Source organism: Gobius niger (genome assembly GCF_951799975.1).
Source record: "Gobius niger genome assembly, chromosome: 1".
NCBI lineage: Eukaryota > Metazoa > Chordata > Actinopteri > Gobiiformes > Gobiidae > Gobius > Gobius niger.
Window position 1 is genome coordinate 14,946,948 of NC_136852.1, and position 27,936 is coordinate 14,974,883.

The window sequence follows — 27,936 nt, forward strand, 5'->3', positions numbered from 1 at the left end:
ATCTTGTCGCATATGCGGTGCAACCTTTCTGAGAGTAGCTTGCAAAAGATAAAAGCTGATTTAAAAAAAAAAAAAAGTGTATCAAGATAAACGGAGACATTTGTTTCTCACATACCTACTCTGTACTGTGCACATGGACTGTGCGGCCGCAGTGGATGCACTTCCAGTAAAAGCTCCCATTCTTCTGACACGGGGCTGCGTCGCCCCCTCGTGGTCACGGCAGGTACTGTGCGCAGTAGTGGCTCAGTGGAAGATGGCGACTGGAGTCCTTCAGAGAGCGAGCGGGGGTTTGGGTCGGGCTCAAACCAGGACCTGTTTGACCGGACTGCTTGTCTCCTGGAGCAGGTCTGGCTTTAATCCTTGTGCATTGTTAGCAATTTAAATTACGTAATGATTGCGTCTGTTTGCGGTCGTTTCAGGCGTTAAATCAGTGGCCATGATGATGCAGGGCGAGCTAGCCTCTCATAAACACTAGCCACTACCCAACCCCCTCCATGTCTGTTTAGTTGTGAAAAAAGCAGAGCAAAAATAATTCCTTATGTAGCATTGAAAGCCATTGTATGAATATAACCATTTGAGGAAAGCTTCACGTTTCTGGCCTCTGCTTTAGCATCACACTTGTTTGTCAAGGTCAATTTGCTCACTCAGTGTTTACAACACCTTGCTTTCCATTGACAACTTCTTGTATTTCCATTGTTTATTCACTGTAAAAGAAAGAGTTGTGTTATTTGCATAGACTACTGATAAAACTTGATTATATCATTCTGTTTGTGTTGACTGTTGACCATGACTCATCTTGCAGGGGATTTGCATCAAGCAACCAAAGCAGAGAGAACAGCTGGTTTAAGTCGCTGTTTGTGAGAAAAGTAGATCCCAGGAAAGAAGCACATGCAACCCTTCTGACTAAAAATGAAGAGAGCAACCTTTACAAGATCCAGTGTAAGTCATAAATCCCAAATTGTGACCACAAACACACTGGCCTACATTTTATTCTAACTCAAATAATATAATTTCAGTCCATAACGTGAAGCCGGAGTGCCTGGATTCCTACAACAAACTCTGGTGAGTCTTGACTGTATCTTTGTGTGGGAGACACCAAACACCAATGTAAAATAATGAGCAATGTGTGATCGACAGCCTGTCTGAGGTACAACATCGGCCATGCCTTTGGAGTCATGGGGGCACGTGTAGTTTGGAGCTAAATTAGGACTGGGAACACGACACAGCCACAGTTGTTCATGTGGTTGTTTAACTCAGACATTATGAAACAAATTAGGGCTGGGCACTAAAATAAAGTAAAAAAATAATCTTTCTCCTCATTTTGATTGATCATCAGTAAGAGTCGGTTTTATTTTTGTGAACATAAATCTGTCTTTCATTAGTATGGTTCATGAGATACATTTGTAAATTAGATCAGATTAGTTAATTTGAAAGGGGACAGTGCAATTTCATAAAACAGTGATTAGTCATGGATAAAAAAAAAGGCAGATTTTTTTTTCATCTTCTCTAAACCTCAATTTTCACAGCAGATTAATGTTTCTACTCCAACACCAGTCAATGCAAAATGTTTCTCCTCCCAAATCAAAACTCCACTCCAAACTGCTGTTACTGCCACAGGAGGCTGTAGACCTGTCAATGAATAAGCACCACATCAATATTTACCATAGATAGATAAACAGATTGATAAAATCTGTTCAACAGGCCTGCTGATTATAACCCGTTTCTAATTATTATTATTTTTTTATCACAGTGAGGAAGTGTTGCCCTCGATCCATGCTGATAAATATTATCCGTGTGAGCTGGTGGGCACCTGGAATACCTGGTATGGAGAACAAGACCAGGCTGGTAGGATTGTATTGGATCTTATTCTGATTTGCTTTGTTCAGATGTACATTTAAATAAATATGTCATGAGGCCGTTGACTTTTTTTCAGTAAACTAGCTTAGTTTCCTCACTGTTAGTGTTATAGAAATCTGCATGCAATAACACTCCACATTTGCATCCTTATTTTAGTGCATTTGTGGCGGTACAGAGGCGGCTACCCGGCCCTTACAGAAGTGATGAACAAACTTAAGCAGAACAAGGTAAAAAAAATATATACATATAATTGAATTTTGTTGTAGGCCTAATGCAGTTTGTGTTACCCACAAATATCGAGTTCTTAAACCAAATTGCTCTTCTGCAGGAGTTCACAGCTTACAGGAAAGCGCGGGGAGAGATGTTGTTGTCTCGCAGGAATCAGCTCCTTCTGGAATTCAGTTTCTGGAACGAGCCAACGCCCCGGGAAGGGCCCAACATCTATGAGCTGAGGTCCTACCAGCTCAGGGTGAGGTTTCTGTGTACATTTGTGAAGTGAGTTGTACCGGTAAAGCTGTACATTGATGTGGATTTATATTTCCATCTTCTTTTAGCCAGGAACTATGATCGAGTGGGGAAACTACTGGTAAGTAACTATGAAGGTCCCAATGACAAATACTATATTTTAATTAGATTGAGTACAGAGTAGCCTGGCCTTAGCCATTCATAAACTCCATTCAGCGAGCGGGGGAGGCGGGGGTTGTAGGTGACGTCAAGCATTTGCGCCGCATTTGCTGGTTGTAGTTTGGCAATGGTGGCAGATACGAAAGTAATGAAAGCTCTTCAATCCGTTCTGGCTCGGCTCCCAAGTATCCAGAAATTAAAATTGAAGCCTAGGAATACGCAAGGAATGCCCCCAAGAGTTATAATAGATTTATAATAGATTTATGATAGAGTTATGATAGAGTTGTGAGAGCTGCTTCTCTCACTTGGGCGCATTACATAACGTTAGAGAAAATCAGAGCCAATCGTTCCAAAGGAGTTCACCCCTCCCACCTGATAATGGAGCTCATTTGTGAGGGTCCAGACCCTTGTACGAAACGCAATGAGCACGAGGGTATGGTAAAACCAGGCTAAGTATACTGTAGTAATGAGCTTAAAACACACTTAAGTGGCATGTTTGTGTTATTTTTTTTGTACCGTCTTATAGGGCAAGAGCCATTGGAATTCGTCAACACAACAGTGAAGCAGTTGGAGGCTTTTTCTCACAGATAGGCAATCTTTACATGGTTCATCATCTATGGGGTAAAGTATACTTGTATGTATTCTGCAGAGATAATTGTGTACTTTGGCTTATGAAACAGTTTACTCGTTTTGCAGCTTACAAAGACCTCCAGTCGAGAGAAAACACAAGGAACGCTGCATGGCAGCAAGAGGGTTGGGATGAGGTTGTGTATTACACAGGTAAGTTGTCCATTTATTGGTTACTTTTGATACAATTATTTCTCATTTTAACGGTTTTGTTAAACCTGTCTGCAGTTCCACTTATTCAGCACATGGACTCAAGAATAATGATACCTACCAAAGCCTCTCCACTGCAGTAAAATAAAACATCGTGGAACAAATGCTCCTTCAATGATGTATTTATCCAGAGAGACTCTGAAAACCTCTGATTTCTGCCCTGTACCGTGGTTGTCACTGTCAAATAAAGCCCAACAGTCACTTTAAAGTATAGGCTGTTGGTTAAGAGTTATTAACCACTTAATGGGTAAGCTGCAAAGAATATTTTAAATTAAGACCCACCAAAGTTACTTGAAATCCAGAGCAGCTTTCTTTGTTTGTGACTACTGATAAAACTAACTTTTTTGTTGTTGTTGTTGCACTGATTGGATTTACTCACATTCATTTCAACAGAACCAACATATACACGAACAGTACATCACAAAATGTTACTCTTTTTTTTTTAAAGGTGTATTTTCGATATTTAGTCCGATATTTCAGTTTGTGTCCTTTCATGAGAAAATAAATGCAAATTTACATATGTCCTTTCAGGCTGGTTTTAAGACTCTTATCACTTGCAATGCGTTTATGAAACTGCCAGACGTGTAAAGCTACTGATTTATAAAAATGTTATGTGAAGCATGTGACAAAGATGAATTAAATTGGATTAAAAGTCTTTATTAGTATGATTTTTTATTTGTGTTTGACAAGACAAAAGCCAGCATGAAGAAATAATCAGTCTTAAATTAAAAACAAAGCTACACTTTATAGCACCTGCCACAACCATATATATTTTTACAAGTGTAAAAACACTCAAATTCTGGCAATTTAGACAGTGAGGCTATTCTTTTTTATTAAAACAAAAAATTAAAAAACACTATTAAAATGGTCATAAAAAAGTGGTCTGAGGGACACCAGTTGTGCAAATACAAAATGGTAATGTTAAAATCAGTGTTTTTTTTTTCTTTTTAAATCTTATCCATTTCCTCTAGCAGCTCTTCGAAACTTGTAATGTACCATGAACTCCGCTCCTTCACTTGCTGTCTGACTACGTTGCCACCAAATCCTACAAAAGCGTTCTATTTTAAAAAAAAAATGTTTAGTGAATTGTACAACATCACATCAAATACTCTTAGCTTTCAATACTTACGGCTGGAGGGCAAGCCTCGAGGTCTGTAGCTCCATCTCCGATCATAACAACAGTCTTTAAGCCATATTGCTCTTTCAAAAGGCTGATTACTTTTCCCTTTCCACCACTTTCGGCTGTGGGCTGACTTTCATCAAATCCTGCATACTCACCTGAAATAAATATATGTGGTATGATTGCATCAGCGTTTAATACACGCCAATGATTGATCAACCATCATACCATTAAAGTAGAACTTGAGTCGGTTCGCATAAACATGATGCAAAGGAATATTTAGCTGAGTGGCAACATGCTCAACTATGCAGCGAAATCCTCCAGATATAAGAAACACTTTTATATTTCGCTGATGTAAGCGCTCCACTACTTCCCTATAAATAAAACAAATATATTAATGTTCAGGTCACAGATAAACCCTGTTGTTCCTGCTGAAACACAATCATGAGTTGCACGCGAGTTGTGTTTATTGAATTTACCTGATACCTGGGGTCAGCTGAGGAGGGTGGTCTGTTATCAACTTATTAACTTGTTCCCTTGAACATCTGATAATGGAAAGGCGCTCTTTCAATGCTGTTTTGAAAGTCATTGAACCTCCCATTGCTTGGCGAGTCCTGGAACCAGTTTTGCATGAGTAGAGGATTAAAAACATGACAATGAAAACATTTACAACGTTGTAGTCAGTCAGTCTACATACATTTCCGTGACTGCATCCCCTACTCCACAGAATTTGGCCAGTTCATCAATGCCCTCTTCTTTGATGACTGTGCTGTCCACATCAAAGCACACAGCATCTGCTCTCCTGAAGAGCTCTTTAGTCTCTGACTGAGTTAACATATTGCTGTACGGAATGAAAATGTAGGATTAGGTCAGCTGAACAATCAAGATAAAGCAACACACATTAGACCTAATGAGGCAGCCTGTATGAGAAACTTTGAGTTGAGTTGGCATAAGCTTGTTTTTCTTTTTTTTTACAAGAACTAGGCTATTAACTCAACCAGAAGTTTATTGTGCAGCTTAGGCCTTTATCAGCATACAGTGCATATCTTACATCTATTGAAGCAGCAAATCCATTGAGACAAAGGTTAAACATAAACACGTGTCCGGGGCCAATGAAGTGACAAAAATGCGTTGCATAAAAGAGCAGGACTGAGGACAGGCATGGAAACCATCAGTCCATGTTGCGTCACCCGCGCAACGCAGCGCGTGCAGGCAAAACTGCATCTTTACAATAACGACATGACCAGACAAATCAGGCTGCCCTCGAAGAAGTGTTACTGCACTGTTGTAGACAAAAGCTGTCGTTACGAAGCTTGGAGGGAATGTTTCATATTGTTTAGTGTAAACAATGTTCATGTTTGCTGAAAGAGCGTCACTAAGAAGAAACGTTACCGCCGCCTGAATGGAAATTAACTGGGATTGCTTGTGCAGAATACTGTCAATAAAACTGAGGACATTACGGACGAAGTAATAAAGTAAATTGGCTACTTACCGATGGAGGTTGCAACGGCGGAGAGATACTGCAAGCTGCCTTTGGAGAAGCTGACCCTTCATCTACTCACACAGAGGAAGAGATGCCGAGTACTCGACCAATCACGGCCAAGCCGGCGGAGGAACGTCCCGCCCACTTCACAACCAGCATTTTGTGACGTCACGACGGCAGAACGTTAGCGAGGTTTTTTTTGTAAATATGGAGGTAATGGAAGAAGACAAGAAAAGTAGCCCGGTCCGTTGCTTGTATTTTGGGATCATCACATCGCCCACATTACCGCTGCTGAGCGCTAATGCCTTATGGTAGCCCCCCCACAGGGTATGCGATTCTCATATTGGGACAGTAGGTGGCGCTGTAAGTCCTTTATAAGGAAACGCAAGTCCGACATACTTCCTCCTGGCTGCAGTCAGTTAGATAACTGTGCGTCAACGGTAAGGAAACATTGTATTCTTTTGCCATGGTACATTTGCATGGACGAATTCTGTATTACTTCGACATAGTAAATGCAGTCAGACACCATGCTAAAGTATACTTCATGCTAACCTTTTGTCAGATCGATGGCGTCGTGTGTGTCTTTGGTCTTGTGTTGGTGCGAATACAAAGTCTTGCTCTATTTACCTCGATATGGTTTGCATTATGATGATGCTTAAATATCCACTATTTCTTTGTTACAGTACAAAATCTCGTGTTTTAGCCGCTTCATGGAGAATTTCCAATCTGCATAAAAACTGAGGACGACGACGTGGACAAACTTTACACCACCACCACCAGTTGCCAACACGTGGCTGAGTCCGATTTCTCTTTGAATCATCTGTGCGGTCAATCTAAATGTAATCGTTTATGTAGGTCCAAAGAAATGCATCGTTAGATTTCCATTTTTACTGATCTGAGGTGGTCGTGTTTTTTCTGTAAGCTGTAAGTTTCTCAAATAAACCAGACTAAACTCATCAAACCAGACTGAAGTTTTTTATATATTGTATAGGTAACTATTGGCTTACATTACTAACTATTGCTATAACATCCTTCACCAGCAAGTCCGCGCATAACATGGGCTAAACAATAAGACCATTCAAAAGGCTACAACATTTTCATTGTCTAAACCGTGCCCAAAGTGGGGGACCCTTGGGGGAGGCTCCAAAGGTTGTCCCCACACACTTGCATAATAGGTGTGACATGCAAATTAAACAGCTACTACATACATTTCAAGTATTTTTGGCATACAATTACTATTTGCTAATTGACATGATTAACAAACGACATTAAGAGTGTATCCATAGTGTTTGGGACTTTTGATGAGGGGATAGTGATGGGAAGGGCTGGTCAAAACGCAGTATAAGCCTTATTTAATCCATGATTTTATAAGGGTGTAAATGTGGGTAGACAAAATGCTGAAGAGCCATATGCAGTCACACAAAGCATTAATCAGACCTGAATGCAACATTGACACATCCCCCAGTGTAGGCTTCAGAAATGTACCCTGAGAAATTGGTACAATAAATTATATATTTTAGCATATGGTTTGAGTTGGTTCATCACCCTCTGCCATAAGCGACAGCAGGATTGCCTTTGGAGTGTTCTCAAACAGAGCAGCTCTGTTCTGTGTTTGTCCCTTTTTGACCCAGTGGCCGTAGATCTTGAATGCACAGGCATCAATGAGCTTGCGGATGGGCTTGACAGCATAAGGGTCACTTTGAATGACCTCCTTGGTCACGGGCTTCGCTCGCCGATAGTTGCAGTAGATACGCATAGTTGCAAGAACAGTCATGCAGATGACCTGATGGGATAAATGCCACCAATCAGCCACCTATTTTTAATATTAAACATAAATGTCTAGTAATACTGGTTATAACACAATTGTCATTCTTCTGGCAAACCATAATATTGCATTTCAATAATATTGTAAATTGGTAACATTGCAAAAAAAAGCAACGTCATACACAACCGACAACAGAATTTTCTTAACTATCATCCTTATTTTAAAAAAAGCTTACCTTAAACCTCCTATATGGGCTGAACTGTCTTACTTCAGCCACAACATACTGAGAAAAGAACGGGTGGTTGAGAACTTCAGTAGCAGTGTAGCGCTGCTTTGGGCTGACGACCAACATTCGGGAAATCTGAGGGGGAAACATGACAATTAGACTGTGTGTATCCAGCTTTAAAAACATCAGGTTAATAGAAATGTATTGTGTACCAAATCCTTGACAGTATCCGAGCGGTCTTCCCATTCTGGAGACGTAAAGTCATATTTTCCAGCCAAGATCATACGCAACATCAGCATCTGTTTCCTGTGCCAGAAAGGTGGAGACCCAGCGAGGAGGGTGTACATGATGACTCCTGAACTCCATCTGAGCAAAGGCAAAATAAGGATAAGATTAAATAAGTTTCAGTTTTACAGTTTTTATTTAATTTATGGATCTTTTCATTAACTCACATGTCCACTGCAGCACCATATCCATCATGCCCTGAATCCATGGAACATTCAATAATTTCTGGAGCAAGATATACTGGAGTTCCACACACCTCTGACAAAACATAAAACACTTCATGTTTTTATTTTATCTCAACCTATGATGGGTCTACTTGAAAGGTCAAGTACAACACTCAGTTGCGCCCTATGACCTCTACAAGAGCACAGATAAGAAGGGGAGACAAGTTGAACAAGAGCATTCATGTCTTCCCTATTCAAGGAAAATAGCAAGTTGCAAACAAATATAATGTAAAAATAAAAAGTTATTAAGAACAAGCCGTAATATACTACAGCAGAGTTGTTGCTTTGAGATGTGAAATTTAAACAAGTCATGTTCCTGACCTTTGAGCGTCTGCCCAGGTCCGATTTGGACAGAAAATCCAAAATCTGTCAGTTTGATATTCATGTGGTCATCTAAAAGGATGTTTTCAGGCTTTAAGTCACGGTGGACTATGTTCTGGGAATGCAGAAACTGTACAACTTCAAGTAAAGCTCGCATAATCTTCCTACAACCAAGAAAATAACATTGTATGAGTGTAGTGAGATTGGTATTGACATTTATTTTGAATATGTTTTAACACACCTGGTTTCCTTCTCACTTAAAGTTACTTTCTCAGTGAGGTAGTCGAAAAGTTCCCCTCTCTTCATTCTAGGGGGAAAATTGAAACGTGAATAAGTATTAGTTCAATAAAATTTAAGCTACATTTGATCAAATACTTACAGGTCAAAAACAAGAAAGTAAAAAGCCTTTGACTCATAGCAGTCTTTGAGTTGAACTGGGAATAAAAGGAGAAAAAAGGCTTAACTGTGGGACCTCCCTCACAAAGAAACAAATGACAAAAAATCTTAACCTTTGGGTACCGTGGGCCTGACATACATATATCCTGTTCCATTTCAAAATATCCCTTGCAAATTAGTTATTAAAAAAATACTTTACCCCTCGCTATACTGACCTTTATCTATATGTGGGACAAAAGCTTCCCAGTGTATTTTCATCCATATATTTTTAGGACAAGTTCTGAGCTCTTACTGATGTTGTCCTGTCCGCAGACTTTTCTCAGAATATCGATCTCTTTCACGGTCGCCGCTCTGATCTCCTCTATCTCCTGTGGGCTCATCTTGTCTGACGGAGTGATGTCAATGATCTTTACTGCATACTCCTGAGAGGTCTGTTTGTCCACACAGCGGCGAACCACACTGCTCACACCCCTGAAAACAAATCAAAATACATTGTACTTCAAAAACTAACTTTGTGCAATGTGACCAATCATTTAGGTATCCAGCCTAAACTAGATTAAACAAATTATATAACTACAACTTTATTTTAAAATTCACCCTTAGTGGTACCTCCTCCACGCTCTTGAGACTGTGACATTTCCAGATTGTTGTGTCTACCTGCATTTAGGTGCACTTCTGAAAGAGTTGGACTGACTGTGCCATCTCTGTAGGGTCCTGGTATTGATGCTACCACCCCATAAAGTTTAATTATTTACATAGGTTGCAACAGGGCACTTGAATCACACTTGAACTTGTGATGTGCCAATCCTTAAAAGCATTACCCTCCTAGCACCCCCCTGTGGCAGCTGGGGAAGAATGATAATGAGAGCTCTGGCACTGCCATAATGCCTTGGGGAAGACTTCTAGGAAATTGTTAACTCCTAGGTCACTGCTTCCCCTGATGACTGACTAGAATAGTGCATGCGTTTGTGAAATTGCATAAGGAAATTGGTCTTACCTTCCCAATATCTCCTTGGGGTCATATTTATCATAAAATTCTCTTGCTCCAACCCAGTCAGGTAGGGCCACCTCCTCCTCTTTAGTCATGATGAACACTAAAACTGGGCTCCTTTGTTGAACTCCTTAGAAAAGTATAAGATAATTGGACATACAGTAATGAACTTAAAGCATGCAGTGACCATTCTGTCAACAGTCAAGTCTATGAACACACAAAAATGTTCCCTCTACAGAAGTAAATGTCAAAGTGTAGCCACTGTGAACTTACAACTATCACTCCTGTAAACATATTCTCTAAAATTGAATGTTCAAAACTCACCGTCGTTTTACCCGCAGTTACTGTTTTGAAACTCTTCTTTCATTACTTATGTGTCTTCCTGCAGTAGCCAAGGCACTCCAAGGTCTAGTCCATGAAGTCTGACGGGCTTGTGGGGCCGCTTCCACTGCACAGGGGTGAGCTCTAATGTCAGATGCCAAAAATACATTGAGGCTTTGCTCACACCACACTCACACATGTAAACACAAAAGCCATAAAACAAACAACCTTTTTCAAGGCACGCCTAAACGTCAGAAGGTGCACAAAGTTTTTTTTAATAGCCCATTTAGATTATTTAAGCAACCTTGCATTTGAATTTTTTCAAGGTTGTGTTTTTATGCAAGTCACATCAAAAAGGTCAAAGAAGTTCATAGGCACACACAGATTGCTTACACTTGCTTTATTATTATATTCTGGACAACTGCAAATGATGAGTATGGAGATCATTGATTTAACAAGCAGTGACTGTAAATGTATCTGGCAGAAAATTAATAGCAAAACTAAAATTATCTCAAATAAACACAAACAAGTCAATAATCATAAAAACCTTGATGTCTATATAAATACAACAATATCTGACAAAATATGTTGTTGTCGGTCACTTTTTTATTATTCAGCAGAATCATAACTGCAGACTGCCGCCTCATGATAGACCTACAGAGAAAAAGAAAACCAAAGAACTTAGGACAAATCAACAACAAACAACAAATAATGTCACAATCCGTCATTTACCATTGGAAAACTTGCACTGCTTAAGGACTTCACTGAAGCCCTCACAGAGTTTGAAGTCGCTCTGAGTCTGGGCACACTCGATGAACTGTTTGAGCTCATATGAGCAGGCTTGCTGCTGGGGTTCTTGTTGATACATTGGCTGCGGCTGCTGGTACGAGGGCTGAGCCTGGTATGGTTGTGCCTGGTAGGGCTCCTGAAAGAACACGGGATGCATTTATTTATGTTAATAACAACTACTTCATAAGTATTGCTGTTACAAAAATAAAGCTGCTGTTCATAGTGCAATTTTAAGTTTAACATTTCCTCAGGTATTAAGATTTGGTGACAAAATAAATGTTAAATTAATGCAAGAATCATGAATTTAAGAGGAAGTTTGTATTGGCAGTATCTCATGTTCAAAACCTGTGAAGACCTAAACTAAACTACAACATTAGCTTTTGATTGGCAACCATTAAAATTTTTATTTTGAAAATGCAGCCTAAATACATACAAAAACACCACAAAAAAATAAATATTAAAACCAGAAAAATGAAAGTACAGTTCAACAAAGTTAACCTGGCATTATAGCCCCAGGTTTACTTTAAGCTCCCTCCTTATGGACCTCACTCCCGTTATATATACGACAAGCTAATCATTTTCGGAAGACATTGCTGTATTGTAAGGCATTCAGGTAATTGTTATTAATTCTGCTTTGTGAAATTTTATTCATTATGTATTTTTAATGTTTTTTTTTTTTGTAACTGCTTAGAAAACTGCTATACAAATACATAATAATTATTATTATTATCCAGTTTAACCCACGTAACAGCTGTTATGTAAAACAAATGGATCCCACTCAGGTGCGTTGATTTGCACCGATGCATCTCAAATGACAGCATTAAAGACGTCATCATTTCATGGCTGAAAGTTGTTCCATTCTGCGGTCAATTCTATTTACGATGATCAGCAGAACACTTTCCACATTTAGGAGATGTCGGATTAAGTACTTAATCCAGTGCTTTCGTATCAACTTGTTACAGCCATGTGCGTAGTTTGTGTAGCCGGTGTAATCCATCTGTTCGCCCCACTCATAGGAGAACTGTATTAAAACTAGAACCCCACGCACTACACCTTTAAGCACACATGTACACATCAACTACTGTAGATCTCTACTTTTGTATTTGATTTTTTCTGAAAGGTCCATGGTAAATTTGAGCGTAAACCTTATTTTTCACAACTTCGTGAAAGCTCTACAGGTACCACAGGCCCATCTGCAGCAATGTGTACTTTAACAGCACTATGGCGATTATTTTACCTGGTAAGTGACATCAGGCCTTGCAGGCTCTGAATGTCCTCCACCGAAGCCTCCTGTCATGGCGTGACCAATGGTGTGGCCCACAGCAGAGCCCACTGCCACTCCAGCCGCTGTAGTTGCCATCTGGGCAAACATGCCTGGCTGCCTGGGGGCTGCTGGAGCTCCGACCGCTGATGGAGGCGGCTGCATAGGAACTGGGGCATGGGCCGGAGGTGGTGCAGCTCGAGCCATGGGTGGTGGTGGTGGAGCGAAAGAACGACTGGAGAGAAAATACACACTTTAAATTTCAGGATCATTCTTTTAAGATAAGGATATCTGTGTGCAATGAAATACACAAAAGCAAAGTCTTTTGATTTTAATTTCAATTTCAACACATTTAAATATATGAAATCTATATATGTTGAATGAAATTCATTCATTTTTATAGTAAAATAAGCAATAGGCTGCAACTGTGCTGATTGACAATATAACTTCCAAATCTCGTCATGATACTGACGTCATCCTGTGTAGCTGTTACAACTGAACTAGCCATGACTGGCGGACATCCAGGAGACTAGATCCGCTAGGTATCCAGACAGGCTTACAACTATTAAAACGATTTATTTAAAGCTATAACAAGAAAACAACGGCAGTAATAAAAGGGCAGACATCGACAATAATCCATGACCTTCACGGAAACTACGTCAATCTGAAGCTGTTAGCTCGCGCTGGTAACAAACGCACGTTGGTGTGATAGTGTCCATTAAGGTTTATAAATGTACATTTTTTTTAAAGGGATCTCATCAGATTATGAGTAAACAAACATCGTTATTAATGACTTTCATATCTCTGTTGACACTCATGTCTGCAATCGCACAAGCAACGCTAGTAGAAACTAATCGCTGCCGTCACTGTGTCGCACTTTGTGACCGTGAATCCACTTTAGTTTCACATTCTGAGTCTTACCTGGCTGGGGGGGCCATCCGGGATGTCCGGCTTCTGCTCCCTCTTGGCATTTTAGCTAAAGTTAACTCACGTCGGTTTAAGAACGAAAACACTACACGGGTTTAAGAAGCTGCTGTCCGACCTTAAACTCCGGAATGTTCTGTGTGTTACATCATTTAATTCCCGATTAACTTCCGGTTTGTATGTAACAAGCCCGTTTTATCTGGCTTGGACCGGGGATCATGGATCGGATGCATGTAGGATCTATGAAAAAAAATGTGAGGCCTTAATTAATATTTAATCAACATATAATGTTCAAGACAAATATATAGTTTGTGTCAAATAAAAATATTTATGAAATACCCCTTTTTGATATAACAACATCAGCTGTAGCTGTTGGCCAATGTCCACTATATAAAACATTTAAATAATGGTTTTAATTATTCTCATTATTAACTATATATTTAAGAGGTAGGGATACTAGACTTCTTTTTTTGTCTTGATGTAAATTTAATGCTTTTTCTTCTTTTTATCTCCAAATCTTCGCCCTTTGTGGCCACCACCTCCTCGTCCTGATCTGTGTCCTGATTTCCGATCTTCCCATGACGGCATTGGTGGCTCAATTTCTCCTGGTCTTCCTCCACGGTCCGGTACTTCTCCCATCTTCACCTAATAGCATTACAGAATACTGTTACACACAGTAATGATAAAATAAAGACTTATTTTGTGAGTGTAACATGAAATCCATACTTTGTACACTGAGGTGGTCTTCCCAGGACGTATTGGTTCAATACAAGACTGATTGACTCGGGCAGCCAGGACAAGAGGCAGAGACACGTTTGAAGCGCTGTCAAGTGATGCAATCGGAGGAATCATGTCCAGAGCTTTACGTCGCTCCTAAAAAAAACAAAACTTTACTTTCAGTGGAGTCAGCACTACCCAGTACAGTACATCTGGCTATAACAATAACATATACTACATCTTTCCCTCATTGTTATAATTACTGTGGATGCAGTACAGTTCAAGCTTACCTCGACTTTGTCTCCCCATGCAAAAGATTCAAGTGTAACTTGAAACCGTTTGACCATCATTTGTCTCCGACACTTATAATCACTTGACAAGATGTCATTTATTTTTTCTAGTTTGACCTTGAAAAAAAGATACAAGACAAAGAAAACAAAGGTTCAGGATGTAGCATAAAATGATTCAAAAATATCTGCCAGCTTCTATGTAACTCACCCACTGCTCTGGAGTAAGACTGGTGTTAAGAAGAGGGCTGGTGGTATCAGATGGTAGATTAGTTATTCTCAACTGCACCTTCATTCACAAATCAATATGTTTGTATCTTTACACACTGTATATTTTCAACTTACAGCTGTGACACCTTACCTCTTTCAAAACATCTGTAATATGTGAATTTGCATCCATGTTTAGAGATTTGAGCACCAACTCCCACTCTGCCTGCTTATTGGCACTAGCCATGCAATCTTCATATTCTTGACAATGCTCCTCAGGATTTAAGGCGACACATCTTTGCTCTTTAGGAGGTTGCACTTCTGCTGTCCTTTCTTCTGACTGACTGACTTTCTGCTTGTTGATGATAGCTGCTTGCAGTTCTGAAAGAAAATAGTCTAAAAAACAAAAACACACAAACTTAATAGTAAACCACATTGATGAATTACTGATCCTAATTGTAAATCTCACCTGTAATTTTATCAAGCGTAGAAGAGTCATCAAAAGGGAGATCAGCCAGAGGAGATGACATGTCCAGCAACATATTTTTCAGCTCTCCGGCCAACATCAGCTCACCCCCTCCACCTGAACCATGGATGAAATGTAGAAAATAGAATAATAAAAAGAACTCGCACAATAAAAATACACAAAGAGTGGCTTAGAACTATTTAAAATGTGTTTTTAATAATCTTGTATAGTGTACCCTTTAGCTCGGGGCAATGCAGTTTTAGTTGTCTACAGAGCCAGGACAGCAGTGGACAAGGAAGTTCATCACAATCGCACCGACTCACGCATTCCCTGCCCAGGTACCTGTGACAGAAAACATAGGAGCCTGTAGTGAATTATTGCCATTGCCAGTTCCCTGTAATAGCGCATTTTAAACCACGTCAGGTGCCTCTGCATTTCAAAGGCACGTCAACTACACCTATTATTATTATACCTGTTAGCTTTGGCGACTTAGCTAAGAACATAAGTCGATATAACTTTATTGCGCATCTGTAATAAAATATGTTAGCAGAACGTACCCCACAGATTTTATTGCAAAAACTGCTCCCAGCGTCCTGTTCATTATTGCAAAGTTATGATTACTTTTAACTTTGATATTTGTAAGCGGCCAACCTCTTCCTTCTTCTTGCGCGCTTCCTCGTCGTTATCGCCCCCTGCTGGCTAGTGGCGGCTACAGTCACACGCAGATGCAGCTTTATTGTCCACGAGATGGCACTGTCCATGCGCTCACTGTGGCTGCCAGACGACGATGTGCGATGTGGAAAGTGAAGGTAAAATGATGTCAAGAATGTAATAAATAGCTTGTTCTAATTGATTTCATAAAATAACCTGGAGGTTTCTCTCTTTTTTTCTTTCTTCTTGCAGTAGACTCCATCCATCCATCCATCCATTTTCTTCCGCTTTATCCGGGGCCGGGTCGCGGGGGCAGCAGTCTCAGCAGAGATGCCCAAACTTCCCGATCCACACACACCTCCTCCAGCTGTTCTGGGGGGACCCCGAGGCGACACCAGGCCAGCTCGGAGACATAGTCCCACCACCGTGTCCTGGGCCTTCCACGAGGCCTTGTCCCACTAGGACATGCCTGGAACACCTCCCGCGGGAGGCGACCAGACTCATTTTCTATTAAAGGCTACTGTAACTGTGACGGCTGTGAAAACAAATTTCCCCCGTGGGACAATAAAGGTCTATCTATCTATCTATCTATCTATCTATCTATCTATCTATCTATCTATCTATCGATCGATCGATCGATCGATCGATCGATCGATCTATCTATCTATCTATCTATCTATCTATCTATCTATCTATCTATCTATCTATCTATCTATCTATCGATCTATCGATCTATCGATCTATCGATCTATCGATCGACCCGATTTGCACTTATGCATGCCTTGATATCAAACAAACAGAAGCCGCCCATGTGCAGATAGATCTCAATATGCAAATGATGGAGATAGGCCTGTAAAGTGGCAACAATAGAAACTATGTAGGCCTATGTGCTTATATTAATTATTTTATAACTTTTTACATGGGCCATACAATTTGTCTGTTTTTTATTATTATTGAATTGGGTCTACATATTTGTTCAAAAATAGTTGAAAAATACAATTCCTTTGCTCATTTTGTCACACTTCTTTTTGTAGCCTACATTATTTGTGTAATTATTTTGACATGGATCTTATGAGTCACATGTTTGATATTTTTACTGATATGTTTCTGGTCATTGTGATGATGTGTACTCGTATAAACTTGTGACAGGTGCCTATTGCCAGAGGGGTGATTACTGTTGCTCAGGTGACTGGAGGTAACGCCCCCTGCAGACAGCAGCGTGACAAATGCAGCTGACAGAAGAGGCAGCAGCCACTTTCTGGGACAGCAACACCAACCTTCTGCCCCACTCAGCCAAACAGAGCGAGGCGGCAGGTGCCATAAATGCGCGCTCATAACAGTGCCCGTTCGTCTTTGCGCTTGAGAATTCTTATCTGATTTACTTAGGACTTCCGTGGATTTCCTCTGCAAAACGTGTTTTCATATATTTTGAAATGGAAATGCTGAATAGACTGAATTTCAAATCCAAGAGCATGGATTTGGAGGAGGATCACTTTTTCTACGACTACGGGGCGGAGGAAATTACAGATTACCAGGACCCCAGTGAACTTGTGGCTGCTCTCAAACAAAAGGAGGAAGAGGTTATTTTGGCAGCCGAGCTTGGAAACGCACTACTTCTGGAAAATCGGCAGCTGAAAGAGCAAAGCGAACAGCTCCATGAGCAATACGCAGACAAACTCGAGGTAAATCATTGCATTTTTTTCCATAAATTATTCAACTTGGCACATATTATTTACTCTGTGTCTGTAGGCTTCAGTGACCTATTTTTACTTTAATTGTGAAAGTAACTAAATAGACACAATAACTTAATATTACTGCACCCCTATTTTTCCACTCACTTTGTTAATGGGTGACAGTACAGGGTTGCACAAGCAAACAGTGAGTGTACAGTGACAATAGGGAGGAGGCAGGAATTTCCATTTGATATCCAATGATGGGACATGTCCCCGTTGTGCCTGTATAGCAGGCCTATAATAACAATGGTAGAAGCCATATGATATTGGCCCAAAGATCCCAGTGTCCAGCGCAAACAAATGTCTCCATTGTCTAGAGAATGTGAGCTCACTGGTAATGTTCAGTATGCAAGCTCAAGTTATGTCAGCGAGTTTAGTGCAAGTGCTGTGGTGCCAACTAGAAAGGGAAAGGAGGTTTTAGGGTTTGTCTGTTTTTATGCTTTGGTCTACATATAATGATCAAAGACTATTTTAACATATCATTTCATTTTCACTTCTCAAATGATAACTTAAATGTCCCATCTTGTGCAGATTCTGGAGCAGAAGAGGCATGAGCTGCGGCTGAAGTTCGAGGGGTGCAGGTCCCAGTGGGAGAGCCAAGTGAGCGACCTGGAGCGGGATGTGCGGGAGCTGAATGCTCAGGTGGAGCACCTCACCTTGGCCCTTGGCGAGGCCGAGCGCAGTCAGACCCGAGCCGAAATGGAGCATGGAGAGAGCACACAGCGCCTAAAGGAGCAACTCAGTGCTGTGAGTGTCTGTTCTGTTGCTGTAAATTGAACCACATGGGACACACTGCTCTGGTTTGTGAAGAGGGTAACTGAGATGCTGGGTAACAGACACCAAAGCTGGAGGACTCACTGAGAGACTGTCACTTAATCCGCACACGAAATCTTAATGCCCTAGCTCGACTATCGTGCGTCACAGATTGGCTATAACAAACTGAGAAAGTAAATGCTAGAAGTAAGCTTTTGTCTAGCCCAAGCAAATGTGGACAATTACAACCCATTTCTCCTGCAATAGTGAATAACTCATGCCAGTATTAAGGGATATCTAGCCACAAAACAAAATCAGGAAGCCTTTTTATTTGTGTCTAACAATGTTTTGGAAAAGGTTTTATGGTTGATTGGCATTTTCCAGTCGGCTACACTACATGGTCGGCATTTTCCACAGTATGATGAGTATGATGAATCATTAAAGAAATTGTTCATTACTTAATTACATTTTAACAAAGCGCTTACGTCTGACAGCCTGGATGACCTAATGGACTGAATAACTTCAAAGTCAGTAGGGCCTATCAGTTAATACGTAAGTGATAGATAAATTTATAATGTTTTACTGTCCTGCGCTGAGAACGGACACATTTTTACAATCGCTTGCCTTATCACACCAGCAGCTGTTGACGCACTCAGCCTTGGGTTTCCAGCCAGAGCTACATTGACGCCTTTTAGTGCAGGACAAGTTTTTGTGATGTTGTTACGTCCTAAAAAATCTTGAATGTGCAAAGTTAATATAAATCAGACCAATAACAACCGCCTTCCAAGAGTTCAAGGTCCACAGAATAAGCAGTTTTTAACTAATGTAACGTCAGTGGGCAGGCGACAGGAGCACAGTGGAAGAGAGATTCCCGAACACTCAGGAAAGGGACAATTTAGATAAACTGCAAGAGAGGAAATAGGGAGTTTTTTGTACTTACCTATGGGTGTAGCTCAGAAGTAAATGCTGGATAAATCCTACCTTGACTAACGGAAAAAAAAAACCTCTTCATTTGGTAAGCTTTGTTTATTTATTAACTTTATACCTATTTACCAACTCAAACTACTATTCACAAAAATAAAAACCTATTGTTCTAAAAATAGATCACCAAAGTATGTAGTGTTACATGTGACTTCTGTTTAAAATAAAACATGAGGAAATAGAATAAGGTTTACTGACTATTTACTGACTACAAGGCTAAAAGACTGAAGTGGCAATGGTGTGCTGGTTTTAATTATCTAGGTACATGCCGGGACATTTTGTAGTTTGTGCCAGACATTTAATTAGATAGTGTTGCCAAGAGGAACTGAATGTTTTATTCTGTCACTGGAAAAAGAAAATTAAAGGAAACATTTGAACAAAAATAATAGCTAACTGGATATGTAGATAGGACGTGGCCGTTTTTTTCTGGTGCTCGTTTTGGCAATTCAGATTCAAATGGGCAATAACGCTACTGGTGAATACATTTCCAAAGGTCTGTGTTTTCTGTTATTCTTCAAACGGGCCAATAAAATGGAGCCAAGCCTCGCTGACCTCTGCTCCCTGTGACTGCATCACGCCACTTCCTTACAAAAAGAACACAATATACATTAGGCATCGGAGATATAAATCTTCAGTTCTTTTCTTTGATGCTGTTGTACCCCATACCCAAACATCCCATAATCCCTTGGGGGAGCTGGCGTCCTTTTTGCCTGCTCCCTGAGGGCTAAGGCAGCGGCTGTGGGTGTCAGCTGTTCCCTTATGAGTCTGTGAAGGGGGGCAGGTGTGGGTATAATGTATCTAAGCTTTGTGCATATTGTAAGGCTACATTAATCGCAGTCAAATCAAATCGAAAATCACAGTTTAGTTACAGATTGGCCGCTATTATTTAGGCCAGTGTTTCCCAGCCAGTGGTACAGGGAATTTAGTTGATCACTTTCTAAATAATCGGTTTAATAAAAGACTCAACAGGCCGGACAAAAAAGGCTGGAAACCACTGATGTAAGCAGTACAATATCCATGGCTAACAACAAAATATTAAAACTGCTTTTCCTGTAGTTTAAGCCTATAAATGCTTATGATTCTTGTAATAGTTAAGCAATTCTCTAAAATGGGTCATCTATGTCAAATTAACAAATGCATTCACACATAGGGATCACACAGCATTTCTGTTATGTGTTTTGCCATAGAACAAGCCAAACGTTAATGCACCTGGACATGTGTAAAATCCACGCATGAAGCATATTTTGATTTGTAAACATGCATTTTTAACATAAACCACACACCAAATAGCAACACTTGCAACGAGGCACCTTCCCAAAATTGCGCAGCCCAACTGTTAGTGCAAAGAAAAAAAAAACAGATTGTGAATTAATGACCACGTTATGCCTGCACGCTTTGTATTTGACCACTCACGCTCTCTTCTATCTCGTCATTTCCAAAACACACGCACTGCCGGCTCAAGTTTGCACTGCGTCACATTGTTGTCTAATGTGGCATGATGATGTCACTAAGCGAGATGCCATGTGCTCCCCTCCCCATCTGCCCCCCTGGGGGGAACGGGTTTTGATCCAGCATTATGAGGCAGTGATGAGATGTGACAGGGGCCCGCGAAACTGCTGAGTTGAGCTTCAGATCGATCGGCAAGACGAATAGTTCTGAGACCAAGAACAGTAGCGTAAGCATGTTTTCCCCACATCCCTTTGCTGCACGATATATTGATATACAGTCTAACACTGTTATCCAAGTAATAGGTGATACAATATCCATATCACAAGAAGCAACAATTAGCGCAAAATTACTAAGGTCCTGCATCTGAAATGTACTTTCTAACATACCCTAAAACACAAATATATGGTGCACAAGTTATTTTAATGCAATTTGATAAATACAAAATAACAGAACATACCCGCAATAAAGGCATATTGAAGACAGTTATAGAATATATTTTCTTTTTCTCATATTGCACAGCCCTCTTTGATCCTTGCTCAAACGTCGTGATCCCTCTCTGCCCAACATATAGATCTCAACACCAAATCTCACCTTTGGGGCATGCTTTGCCCCATCTGGCTCTTGTTTAACAGCTTTGTAACTAATCATATGCTGTATTCTTTATACTCCACTGGGAAGACTGAGTACTCATGTCTTATCTGTAAAGCCAGAGTGAATGCACTTTTCCCCTGATAATATCTAACGTACCATGTTTATATTCCATCACAGGCAATGGAGGTCGAGAGAACCATGTCCAGTGAGCTGCAGGCGTTGAAACGAGAGCTCCAACAGAAAACCAGCCTAAACCGGCAGCAGGACGAGGAGCTGATCAGTGCCATGAGGGAACAGGTATGGTTTGTGATAATACAGGGTCCTAATATTGTTTTTTATACATTGTCTGACCCAATGAAAGTTGCCACCCAAATAAGGTCACACACTTTGATAAGCTCCTACAATGTCACAAGATTGATGTTTCATTCTTCACCAAGATTGTATTGATGATGAAGGTTGGACCGCTGTTCAAATACTTCTCCAGTGCAACCCAAAGATAAAGAGGTCTGGACACTGTGGTGACCAATAGATGTGCGAAACGATGTCTCATGCTGAACCATAAAACACTGTTTTACAATTTGAACCCAATGAATCCTGGGGGGGAAATGGTGGAATAACCGGGTCAGTCAGTATATTCAGGTTGTTGTTGAATCCAGATTTGACCAACAGCAGCACCCATTTCCAGGTGGCAACTTTATTGGGGATCAAAACAATATCTTGTCATGGAATTAGGTTTGAGCACAAGTGTCACCACCTGCATAGCATTTCTGCTTGATGCACTTCCGCCAGTGCCTTTTGGACAGCTGCAGGGCCATCAGCCGGGAGCCACCCTTCATAGATGTTTCACTCCTTTAATCCCGGAACATCTCTGGGTGGTGGAGCAGCAGTAGGGACGTCTCCCCACTGCCCCCTGCAGCTGCCCTAGGACCCGTTTTTCCCCCACAACTTGTCTTTCCTGCGTAGCCAGAGCCAAAAACTCCCTTGCTCCGCCTCTCCTGCCAGGTCTTTTAATGCCTTTCGCAAGATGGGTCCTCTGATCCCTAACGTCTTCAGGAACCGCTGAGTGGAACATCCAGTAAAGCCTCTGCAGCCGACCTCTGCTGGAAAAATGTCCTTCCATCCTCTCCACTCTGAGGCAAGCTCGGCATACTTTTCCTTTTTCCTCTCAAACGCTGCCTCCATCCCGTCTTCCCATGGTATGGTCAGTTCTCCCATAATGACACACTTGGAGGAGTTCGACCAAAGTACGATGTCTGGACGAAGCGTTGTCATGGCAATGTGCTCAGGAAACTTCAGTTGTCGACCGAGGTCTGCTCTCAGCTCCCATTCCCCTCCTGGTGACAAGAGAGACCTGTCACGAACCGAGCTGCTGAGCGCTTCTCCCCCTTGCCTGATGAACTGGATGGGCTGACATGATGAGGATGTTGGTTTGGCCTTGTTCACTTGGAGCCTGCGCACCTCAATCACTTCAGCCAACTTTCGCAGGACTCTGTCTTGACGCCATCCATACCGACCCTGTGTCAAGGCTGTTTTGCAGCCAGATAGGATGTGATGGAGGCCTGGGTTTTGGTGGCTACAGAGTTGACAAAGCTCTTCTGTGCCATACCACAGATGCAGATTTTGTGGGCTTGGAAGAGTGTCGTATGTAGCCCTAATCTGGAAGCTTAGCCTTGCTTGGGGCAGCTTCCACAGTTCTGCCCAAGTGATGGTCTTTTCCAAAACACCCTCCCATGTCGTCCATTTTCCTTGCACAGACTGGCTCACTGCTTTGAGCTTGTAGCCTTCCTCCTCCTCCTTTGTGACCTCCGAATTATATATATGTGGTGTCTGTTTTTGAGATAAACCATGACTATGTGCGTGTATAATATATATTTACTCTGACTTTGCAGGTGTTAAGGCTCACACAGAAGGAGCAAAGTCTCGAAGAACGTTTGGAGAATGTGGTTCAAGAAAATGCAGAGCTAAGAGGCACTCTGGCCTCCTTAAATGCACGCTTAGCTCTTCAAGATCAACTGAACCAGCAGCAGAGCCAGCAGGTACAAAGACATGTCATCAAAGAAATTTAGAAGTAGCTGAAGAAGCATTGATAATACTATAAGCAGTGATGCAAACAGAGGTTGGCCTATAGTGGCAGTAAATGAAAAACAAGCTGAACTTAAAGGTACATTATGGATCTTGTTATGTGAGTAAAAACAAACAACTTATTTGACCTTTTAGTGACCCAGGATCCATGCCAGCCACTCATACAGCCACTTTTTTTTTTACTACTACGACTACTGTGATATATTTTACAGTAAGTATGTAAGATGGTGTACAGATTGGGAGTATGTCTTCCAGCTATGTTGACTAGAAACGCTGCTGCACAGAATAGTACAGCTGAAGCATGAATGGCAGACGCACAGGGTTTCGGTTGGAGTGTTTAAAAGCCTTGCTAAACAATCACCTCATCCCCATCAGTGTGACTTTCCACTCGCATTTCTGGATTCCACTCGTCGTTCGTTTAGTTTCACGTTTGGCTGGAATCCGGAATGTCAGGATTTCCCGTCCACTGTTTTACCACGTGTCACAGACTCATGTGAAAAAACAAACATCAAGATAATACAAAATTTGTGTAATTAAAAAAAAACTAAACAAAATTTCCTTGGGTTCAATAGAGTATTTCTAAACTAATCTAAACCCTAGTGATTTGTCTTAATTATGCTTCTTTTCACACATTAATGATCATAAGTAAATGATTCAATTATTCTGTTTATATGTCTACGTTGACTGAAAAGTTGATTGATAGATCTGTGCGTCATTACTGAATGTGTTTTCAGTTGGCTGAGGCCTTGCAGGAGGTCGAGGTCGTCCGAGCTCATTCACACGAGCTGCAGACTCAGGTGGAGGAGCTTCAGGAGGAGGTGTCTCTGCAAGAGGCCAGGAGCCATGGAGACGCCTCTCTACTGTCGGAGCTGGAGAGCAGCCTGACCACAGCGAACCTGGGGGTTGACAGAAAAGAGGTACATGCACAATTCAATAACTGCTACATCTCCAACATTTTTTTTTGTCTGTAAGCTACTTATTCAAAAATGAAAAAGTCAGAGAGGTACTTGTTTTTGAGGATTCTTGAATAAGTAGTGCGGACACTTTGTAGCCAAGATGATGATTCAACACAAATAATCCTCGAATTACTTCTTAATTAAATGTATCTACGTGTTTGGAGATTGTGATTGATGTGTTTATAACTCATTCATGTGGTGCACGAACAGAGAATTGTATGATTGACTTGACCCATATGAGTTGTTGCCAAAACAGTAATCACAACTGACTTATCAAGCTTATGTAGAAATGCAGAAAGTCTTTGGAAAGGCTCAATCCAAGTCCTAAATCAGTTTTCTGAAATATCTGAATGAGAAAGCATTTTGTGATGACAATACACACTTAATGTGCCAAGATCAGCTGTTTGTTGTTATTCTTGCTTCTCGTATAACAGTCTATTGTACTATGTGCAGCTGTGAGGACTTTCTTGTACGAAATGAGCCAAACTAGTGATCTCTCATTCTACGTTTGTTGTTACTATGGCCCTGCTCTGTTGTATAACACTTAACACTTGTCGTACGACTGCTTGAAAGTCAAAAGTCCACATAAATGAACCTGATAAAGACATGAGATAACATGTACTGCTGAATGGATGAGCTTGTTAAGAGTTATTACTGTATAAACTAGTCAACCTTAAGCTTACCTCTTTTCATTGTGTCTCCGTTATTGTTCTACTCCAGCAGGAAAGTGCTCTCATGAGTCATTCACTGCATATCCTGTTTGTCGCAGTTTTGAAAGTTCACACCCGTACCAAATATTTATAAACAGTTTTGACATTTTGTCGACATGGGTTTGAGCCAAATGTGTATTGTTTTTTTCTCAGATAACAGAAGAAATGGAATCCATCCTTGGGTTGCTACAGCCACTTACCCACAACCTTAGCAGCACCTTGACTCTCGAGATTTCAAATCAACCTGATGGACTGGAAAAGGCTGTACATCAATTAAAAGCAGTCGCCCAAATCTTAGCGAACGCATGTGGCACTCAGGTAAGCTCTACATTCACTCGTACTGGCAATACAACAGAAGAATAATTATGAACAACATGAAATGCATTTTGTGTTTTGTTTTACTGAGTTCTTCATAATGATTTCTTTTTTATGTGTTTTTATGGGATACTTAAACATGAATCAGACAGTTCCTCAGTACTCACACTACTTAAGTGAAATGTATTTAGTAAATTCGTAAGTTGCTCTTAAATATTTTGGCTATTCTACTACTTCTGTAGCTGAGAACATACTGTACTTCTTCTCCCAACCTCTATAGAAAGCACATTTAGCTGATTGCTTACTTTTATGTCTGTCTCCTAAATGGTGATTACAAGTAAGACCAGAAAATACCTCCAGTAATGAACCTTTCATGCCTGAGTAGCTCCCACCCGAGATATACAGTACACTTGCAGCTCATAGCACCTGCTGTGCATCGTCACCAACAGCCTGTGTGTTTCTTAACAGCACATTACTGTCCCCTTCCTCCCCATTGAACAAATAGTCAAACAACAGACTGTTCGTCTGGTCTCAAACCTGTACTGACATCCGATCTCTCTGTTAATGTCCCAGGGGCTAAATCAGGCTTTTGTTGGGCGGACGGCTGATCAGTGTGGGAATTGGAGTGCAGCACAGGAGCTGAAAGATCAGGTAACTAGACGATGAACGGACACTCTCAGGCAGGGTGGTGCCCATCTAGACCAATGTGCGCAATTACTATATTACAATGCACTGGTGATACTTGTGTTCATGCCATATTTGATGGTATATTTGATTTAGATTTGGATTAAAAAAGCAAAAAAAACAAGTTTATTTGTTTTACCTCTAGAACATTCAGCTGAAGAGTGAAAATGCTGATTTGATGCAGAAATTGCAATGTATACAGTCTCAGGCTGATGTGGTCCAACAGTCCATCAGAGATCGAGATGACGCCATTGCCAAGTAAGTACATTTTAACAAAACATCAGGGCTGTTTGTGAATGTCTATTAAAATAGATGGTCTATTTATTAATTTAGGAAAAACATGATGGAGGCCGAGTTGGTGAGAAGTAAAAGTGATATGATGTGTCTCAACAACCAATTACTAGAAGCAATCCAACGCAAACTTGAGCTGTCACAAGAGCTGGAGGCCTGGCAGGTATGTTCACAGACTATATAGTCGGCCTACAGTGTTTTGGGTTTGCTTGTATACTTATAGAGTTAACTGACTTGTTTTCATTATGTTTGTTGCATCTGAAAAACAATGGACTCTAGGCTGTGTGTATTATATGCCGTAGTATAATACTGAAATTCTCATTTCTCATCATCACCAGGATGATATTCAGATCATTCTGAACCAGCAGCTCAGGACTCAGCAGCAAACAGAACAAGTTCAGAAAAAGACAACTTCCAACGGGTTATCGTTTTTCCGCCGACCCAACTGGAACAACTCGAACTGGACGCATCAGTCGTCTACCTCCTCCACTTGGAGTTCAGACTCCAATGGGGATAAGGCCCAATCTCCGTGGAGAGACTGGTTAAGACGAGGCAAAGGGGCCCAATATGGGAAATAATGGACAGAGTTGTAACTCTCAGGAAAAGTGAAAGTTTGAAGAACTGACAAATGGATGTTTCAAAGGCCAAGATGAACAATACAACTTGTTATACAAGTATATAAAAACACATTTCATTTGAGGGCAAAGCCTTCTTCTAAACACTGTGACTACCGGAAAGCCTCGATTTCCACATGACATGGGAATAGGTCTGATATTGTAAATACTGTGCCTTATTTGATGATGTAAATGTTGTAAAATGTCTTTGTGTTTATCTATTGTAGGCTAGTTTGTATAATTAGCTCAAAGAAAGGTAGTCACTATTTAACAGAACGTTAGTTGTTATGTTAAGAACCAAGACACTTATTTTGATAACATGTGTTATTTAATGCTGTATAAAACCTAATAAATAATTTGTCTCAAGAATGCATTTGTTGATTATGACTCTTTTCAATCTTTCTGTGGGGTTAGAATCGAACGAGTAAATACACATTGTTGATAATGGCAAAGAACACACATTTTACAAGCTAAGTGAGTTTGTGAGCCATTCAGAATACTCCAATAATGGAAAGCTGCAGACCCGGAGCCGAGACAAATCTACCGTGAAAAGTGAATCCACCGTGATAGTGCGCCCTCTGCTGGCATACGACGGTATTTAGCTCATGTTTTACAGTTGTATCGTTGGGATTATTTTGTGTAATTTAGAATGTGTTGACATGTAACTTAGTTTAAGCTACATGTAGCCTGCTATTATTTGGGTTATTTTATGAAATTAAAACTGTATGTTTTACTGCTTTCATTGTATTTTGTCGGGCAGTGCCTTCATTTGTTCATTTGTTCAACAAGGGACAGAGACAATATTTTGGAACAAAATCAAATTTTTATAGTGGTTACAGGCCATTGCTGTAATCAGTAAAGAAAGGAGAGAAATCGAGTTAATAATGTTAGCTTGCAGATGCAAAAACAAAGTAAAAAACAACATACCGTCAGGGTCTTCCCTGTTTCCTAAATTCAGCAGCATCTTTCTGTCAACTTCACTAAAACAAAAGATCAACACTGATGTCAATAATGTGTAAAAATCA

General features: G+C 40.6%; 6 protein-coding genes across 6 annotated transcripts; 2 read left to right on the forward strand and 4 right to left on the reverse strand.

The window, feature by feature from the left end:
* The first annotated feature begins 222 nt into the window (after positions 1-222).
* Positions 223-3,708, forward strand: LOC306981013 (protein NipSnap homolog 2-like). Its single transcript, XM_079580559.1, has 10 exons — positions 223-345; positions 803-939; positions 1,017-1,062; positions 1,751-1,845; positions 2,014-2,084; positions 2,186-2,326; positions 2,412-2,443; positions 3,008-3,102; positions 3,178-3,261; positions 3,337-3,708. Exons 1-10 carry the CDS (start codon positions 254-256, stop codon positions 3,399-3,401), a joined length of 858 nt encoding a protein of 285 aa, XP_079436685.1. The 5' UTR covers positions 223-253; the 3' UTR covers positions 3,402-3,708.
* A 495-nt stretch (positions 3,709-4,203) lies between these two features.
* Positions 4,204-6,015, reverse strand: psph (phosphoserine phosphatase). The gene is made up of 6 exons (XM_079580570.1): positions 5,931-6,015; positions 5,136-5,279; positions 4,918-5,052; positions 4,667-4,812; positions 4,448-4,596; positions 4,204-4,376 (listed from the first exon to the last, which is right to left on the reverse strand). The coding sequence occupies exons 1-6, from the start codon at positions 5,990-5,992 to the stop codon at positions 4,266-4,268; spliced, it is 747 nt and encodes a 248-aa protein (XP_079436696.1). The 5' UTR covers positions 5,993-6,015; the 3' UTR covers positions 4,204-4,265.
* A 1,286-nt stretch (positions 6,016-7,301) lies between these two features.
* LOC306966300 (phosphorylase b kinase gamma catalytic chain, skeletal muscle/heart isoform-like) lies at positions 7,302-10,572 on the reverse strand. Its single transcript, XM_079561016.1, has 10 exons — positions 10,454-10,572; positions 10,136-10,259; positions 9,431-9,609; positions 9,122-9,176; positions 8,984-9,049; positions 8,743-8,906; positions 8,365-8,455; positions 8,125-8,278; positions 7,922-8,047; positions 7,302-7,704 (listed from the first exon to the last, which is right to left on the reverse strand). The coding sequence occupies exons 2-10, from the start codon at positions 10,222-10,224 to the stop codon at positions 7,438-7,440; spliced, it is 1,191 nt and encodes a 396-aa protein (XP_079417142.1). The 5' UTR covers positions 10,225-10,259; positions 10,454-10,572; the 3' UTR covers positions 7,302-7,437.
* Positions 10,573-10,915: 343 nt separating this feature from the next.
* Positions 10,916-13,576, reverse strand: chchd2 (coiled-coil-helix-coiled-coil-helix domain containing 2). The gene is made up of 4 exons (XM_079555682.1): positions 13,422-13,576; positions 12,477-12,735; positions 11,183-11,375; positions 10,916-11,104 (listed from the first exon to the last, which is right to left on the reverse strand). Exons 1-4 carry the CDS (start codon positions 13,469-13,471, stop codon positions 11,094-11,096), a joined length of 513 nt encoding a protein of 170 aa, XP_079411808.1. The 5' UTR covers positions 13,472-13,576; the 3' UTR covers positions 10,916-11,093.
* LOC306962514 (protein FAM98C) lies at positions 13,457-15,796 on the reverse strand. Its single transcript, XM_079555669.1, has 9 exons — positions 15,659-15,796; positions 15,337-15,443; positions 15,105-15,218; positions 14,790-15,031; positions 14,640-14,717; positions 14,432-14,548; positions 14,151-14,297; positions 13,964-14,069; positions 13,457-13,664 (listed from the first exon to the last, which is right to left on the reverse strand). Exons 1-9 carry the CDS (start codon positions 15,700-15,702, stop codon positions 13,588-13,590), a joined length of 1,032 nt encoding a protein of 343 aa, XP_079411795.1. The 5' UTR covers positions 15,703-15,796; the 3' UTR covers positions 13,457-13,587.
* A 1,202-nt stretch (positions 15,797-16,998) lies between these two features.
* LOC306962583 (BICD family-like cargo adapter 1) lies at positions 16,999-27,177 on the forward strand. The gene is made up of 10 exons (XM_079555764.1): positions 16,999-17,434; positions 18,017-18,232; positions 21,437-21,556; positions 23,149-23,295; positions 24,076-24,258; positions 25,161-25,325; positions 25,896-25,973; positions 26,152-26,264; positions 26,340-26,460; positions 26,636-27,177. Exons 1-10 carry the CDS (start codon positions 17,186-17,188, stop codon positions 26,873-26,875), a joined length of 1,632 nt encoding a protein of 543 aa, XP_079411890.1. The 5' UTR covers positions 16,999-17,185; the 3' UTR covers positions 26,876-27,177.
* Positions 27,178-27,936: the final 759 nt, after the last annotated feature.

Coding starts and splice junctions, on each gene's coding strand:
- LOC306962583 (XM_079555764.1), top strand. CDS start 17,186: ATGGAAATGCTGAATAGACTGAATTTCAAATCCAAGAGCATGGATTTG. Junction 24,259..25,160: donor TGGGGGTTGACAGAAAAGAG/GTACATGCACAA, acceptor TTTTTTTCTCAG/ATAACAGAAGAAATGGAATC. Junction 25,326..25,895: donor CGAACGCATGTGGCACTCAG/GTAAGCTCTACA, acceptor TTAATGTCCCAG/GGGCTAAATCAGGCTTTTGT.
- LOC306981013 (XM_079580559.1), top strand. CDS start 254: ATGGCGACTGGAGTCCTTCAGAGAGCGAGCGGGGGTTTGGGTCGGGCT. Junction 1,063..1,750: donor GATTCCTACAACAAACTCTG/GTGAGTCTTGAC, acceptor TTTTTATCACAG/TGAGGAAGTGTTGCCCTCGA. Junction 2,327..2,411: donor TGAGGTCCTACCAGCTCAGG/GTGAGGTTTCTG, acceptor ATCTTCTTTTAG/CCAGGAACTATGATCGAGTG.
- LOC306962514 (XM_079555669.1), bottom strand. CDS start 15,702: ATGAACAGGACGCTGGGAGCAGTTTTTGCAATAAAATCTGTGGG. Junction 15,219..15,336: donor GCATTGCCCCGAGCTAAAGG/GTACACTATACA, acceptor TCCATGGTTCAG/GTGGAGGGGGTGAGCTGATG. Junction 13,665..13,963: donor ACACAGATCAGGACGAGGAG/GTGGTGGCCACA, acceptor TTTTTTTCATAG/ATCCTACATGCATCCGATCC.
- chchd2 (XM_079555682.1), bottom strand. CDS start 13,471: ATGCCAAGAGGGAGCAGAAGCCGGACATCCCGGATGGCCCCCCCAGCC. Junction 12,736..13,421: donor CGGATGGCCCCCCCAGCCAG/GTAAGACTCAGA, acceptor TTTTCTCTCCAG/TCGTTCTTTCGCTCCACCAC. Junction 11,376..12,476: donor GGCCTGATGTCACTTACCAG/GTAAAATAATCG, acceptor GTGTTCTTTCAG/GAGCCCTACCAGGCACAACC.
- LOC306966300 (XM_079561016.1), bottom strand. CDS start 10,224: ATGACTAAAGAGGAGGAGGTGGCCCTACCTGACTGGGTTGGAGCAAGA. Junction 8,456..8,742: donor ACCTGGGCAGACGCTCAAAG/GTCAGGAACATG, acceptor ATGTTTTGTCAG/AGGTGTGTGGAACTCCAGTA. Junction 7,705..7,921: donor GCCCATATAGGAGGTTTAAG/GTAAGCTTTTTT, acceptor TTATCCCATCAG/GTCATCTGCATGACTGTTCT.
- psph (XM_079580570.1), bottom strand. CDS start 5,992: ATGAAGGGTCAGCTTCTCCAAAGGCAGCTTGCAGTATCTCTCCGCCGT. Junction 5,280..5,930: donor CGCCGTTGCAACCTCCATCG/GTAAGTAGCCAA, acceptor CATTCCGTACAG/CAATATGTTAACTCAGTCAG. Junction 4,377..4,447: donor TCGAGGCTTGCCCTCCAGCC/GTAAGTATTGAA, acceptor TTTTTAAAATAG/AACGCTTTTGTAGGATTTGG.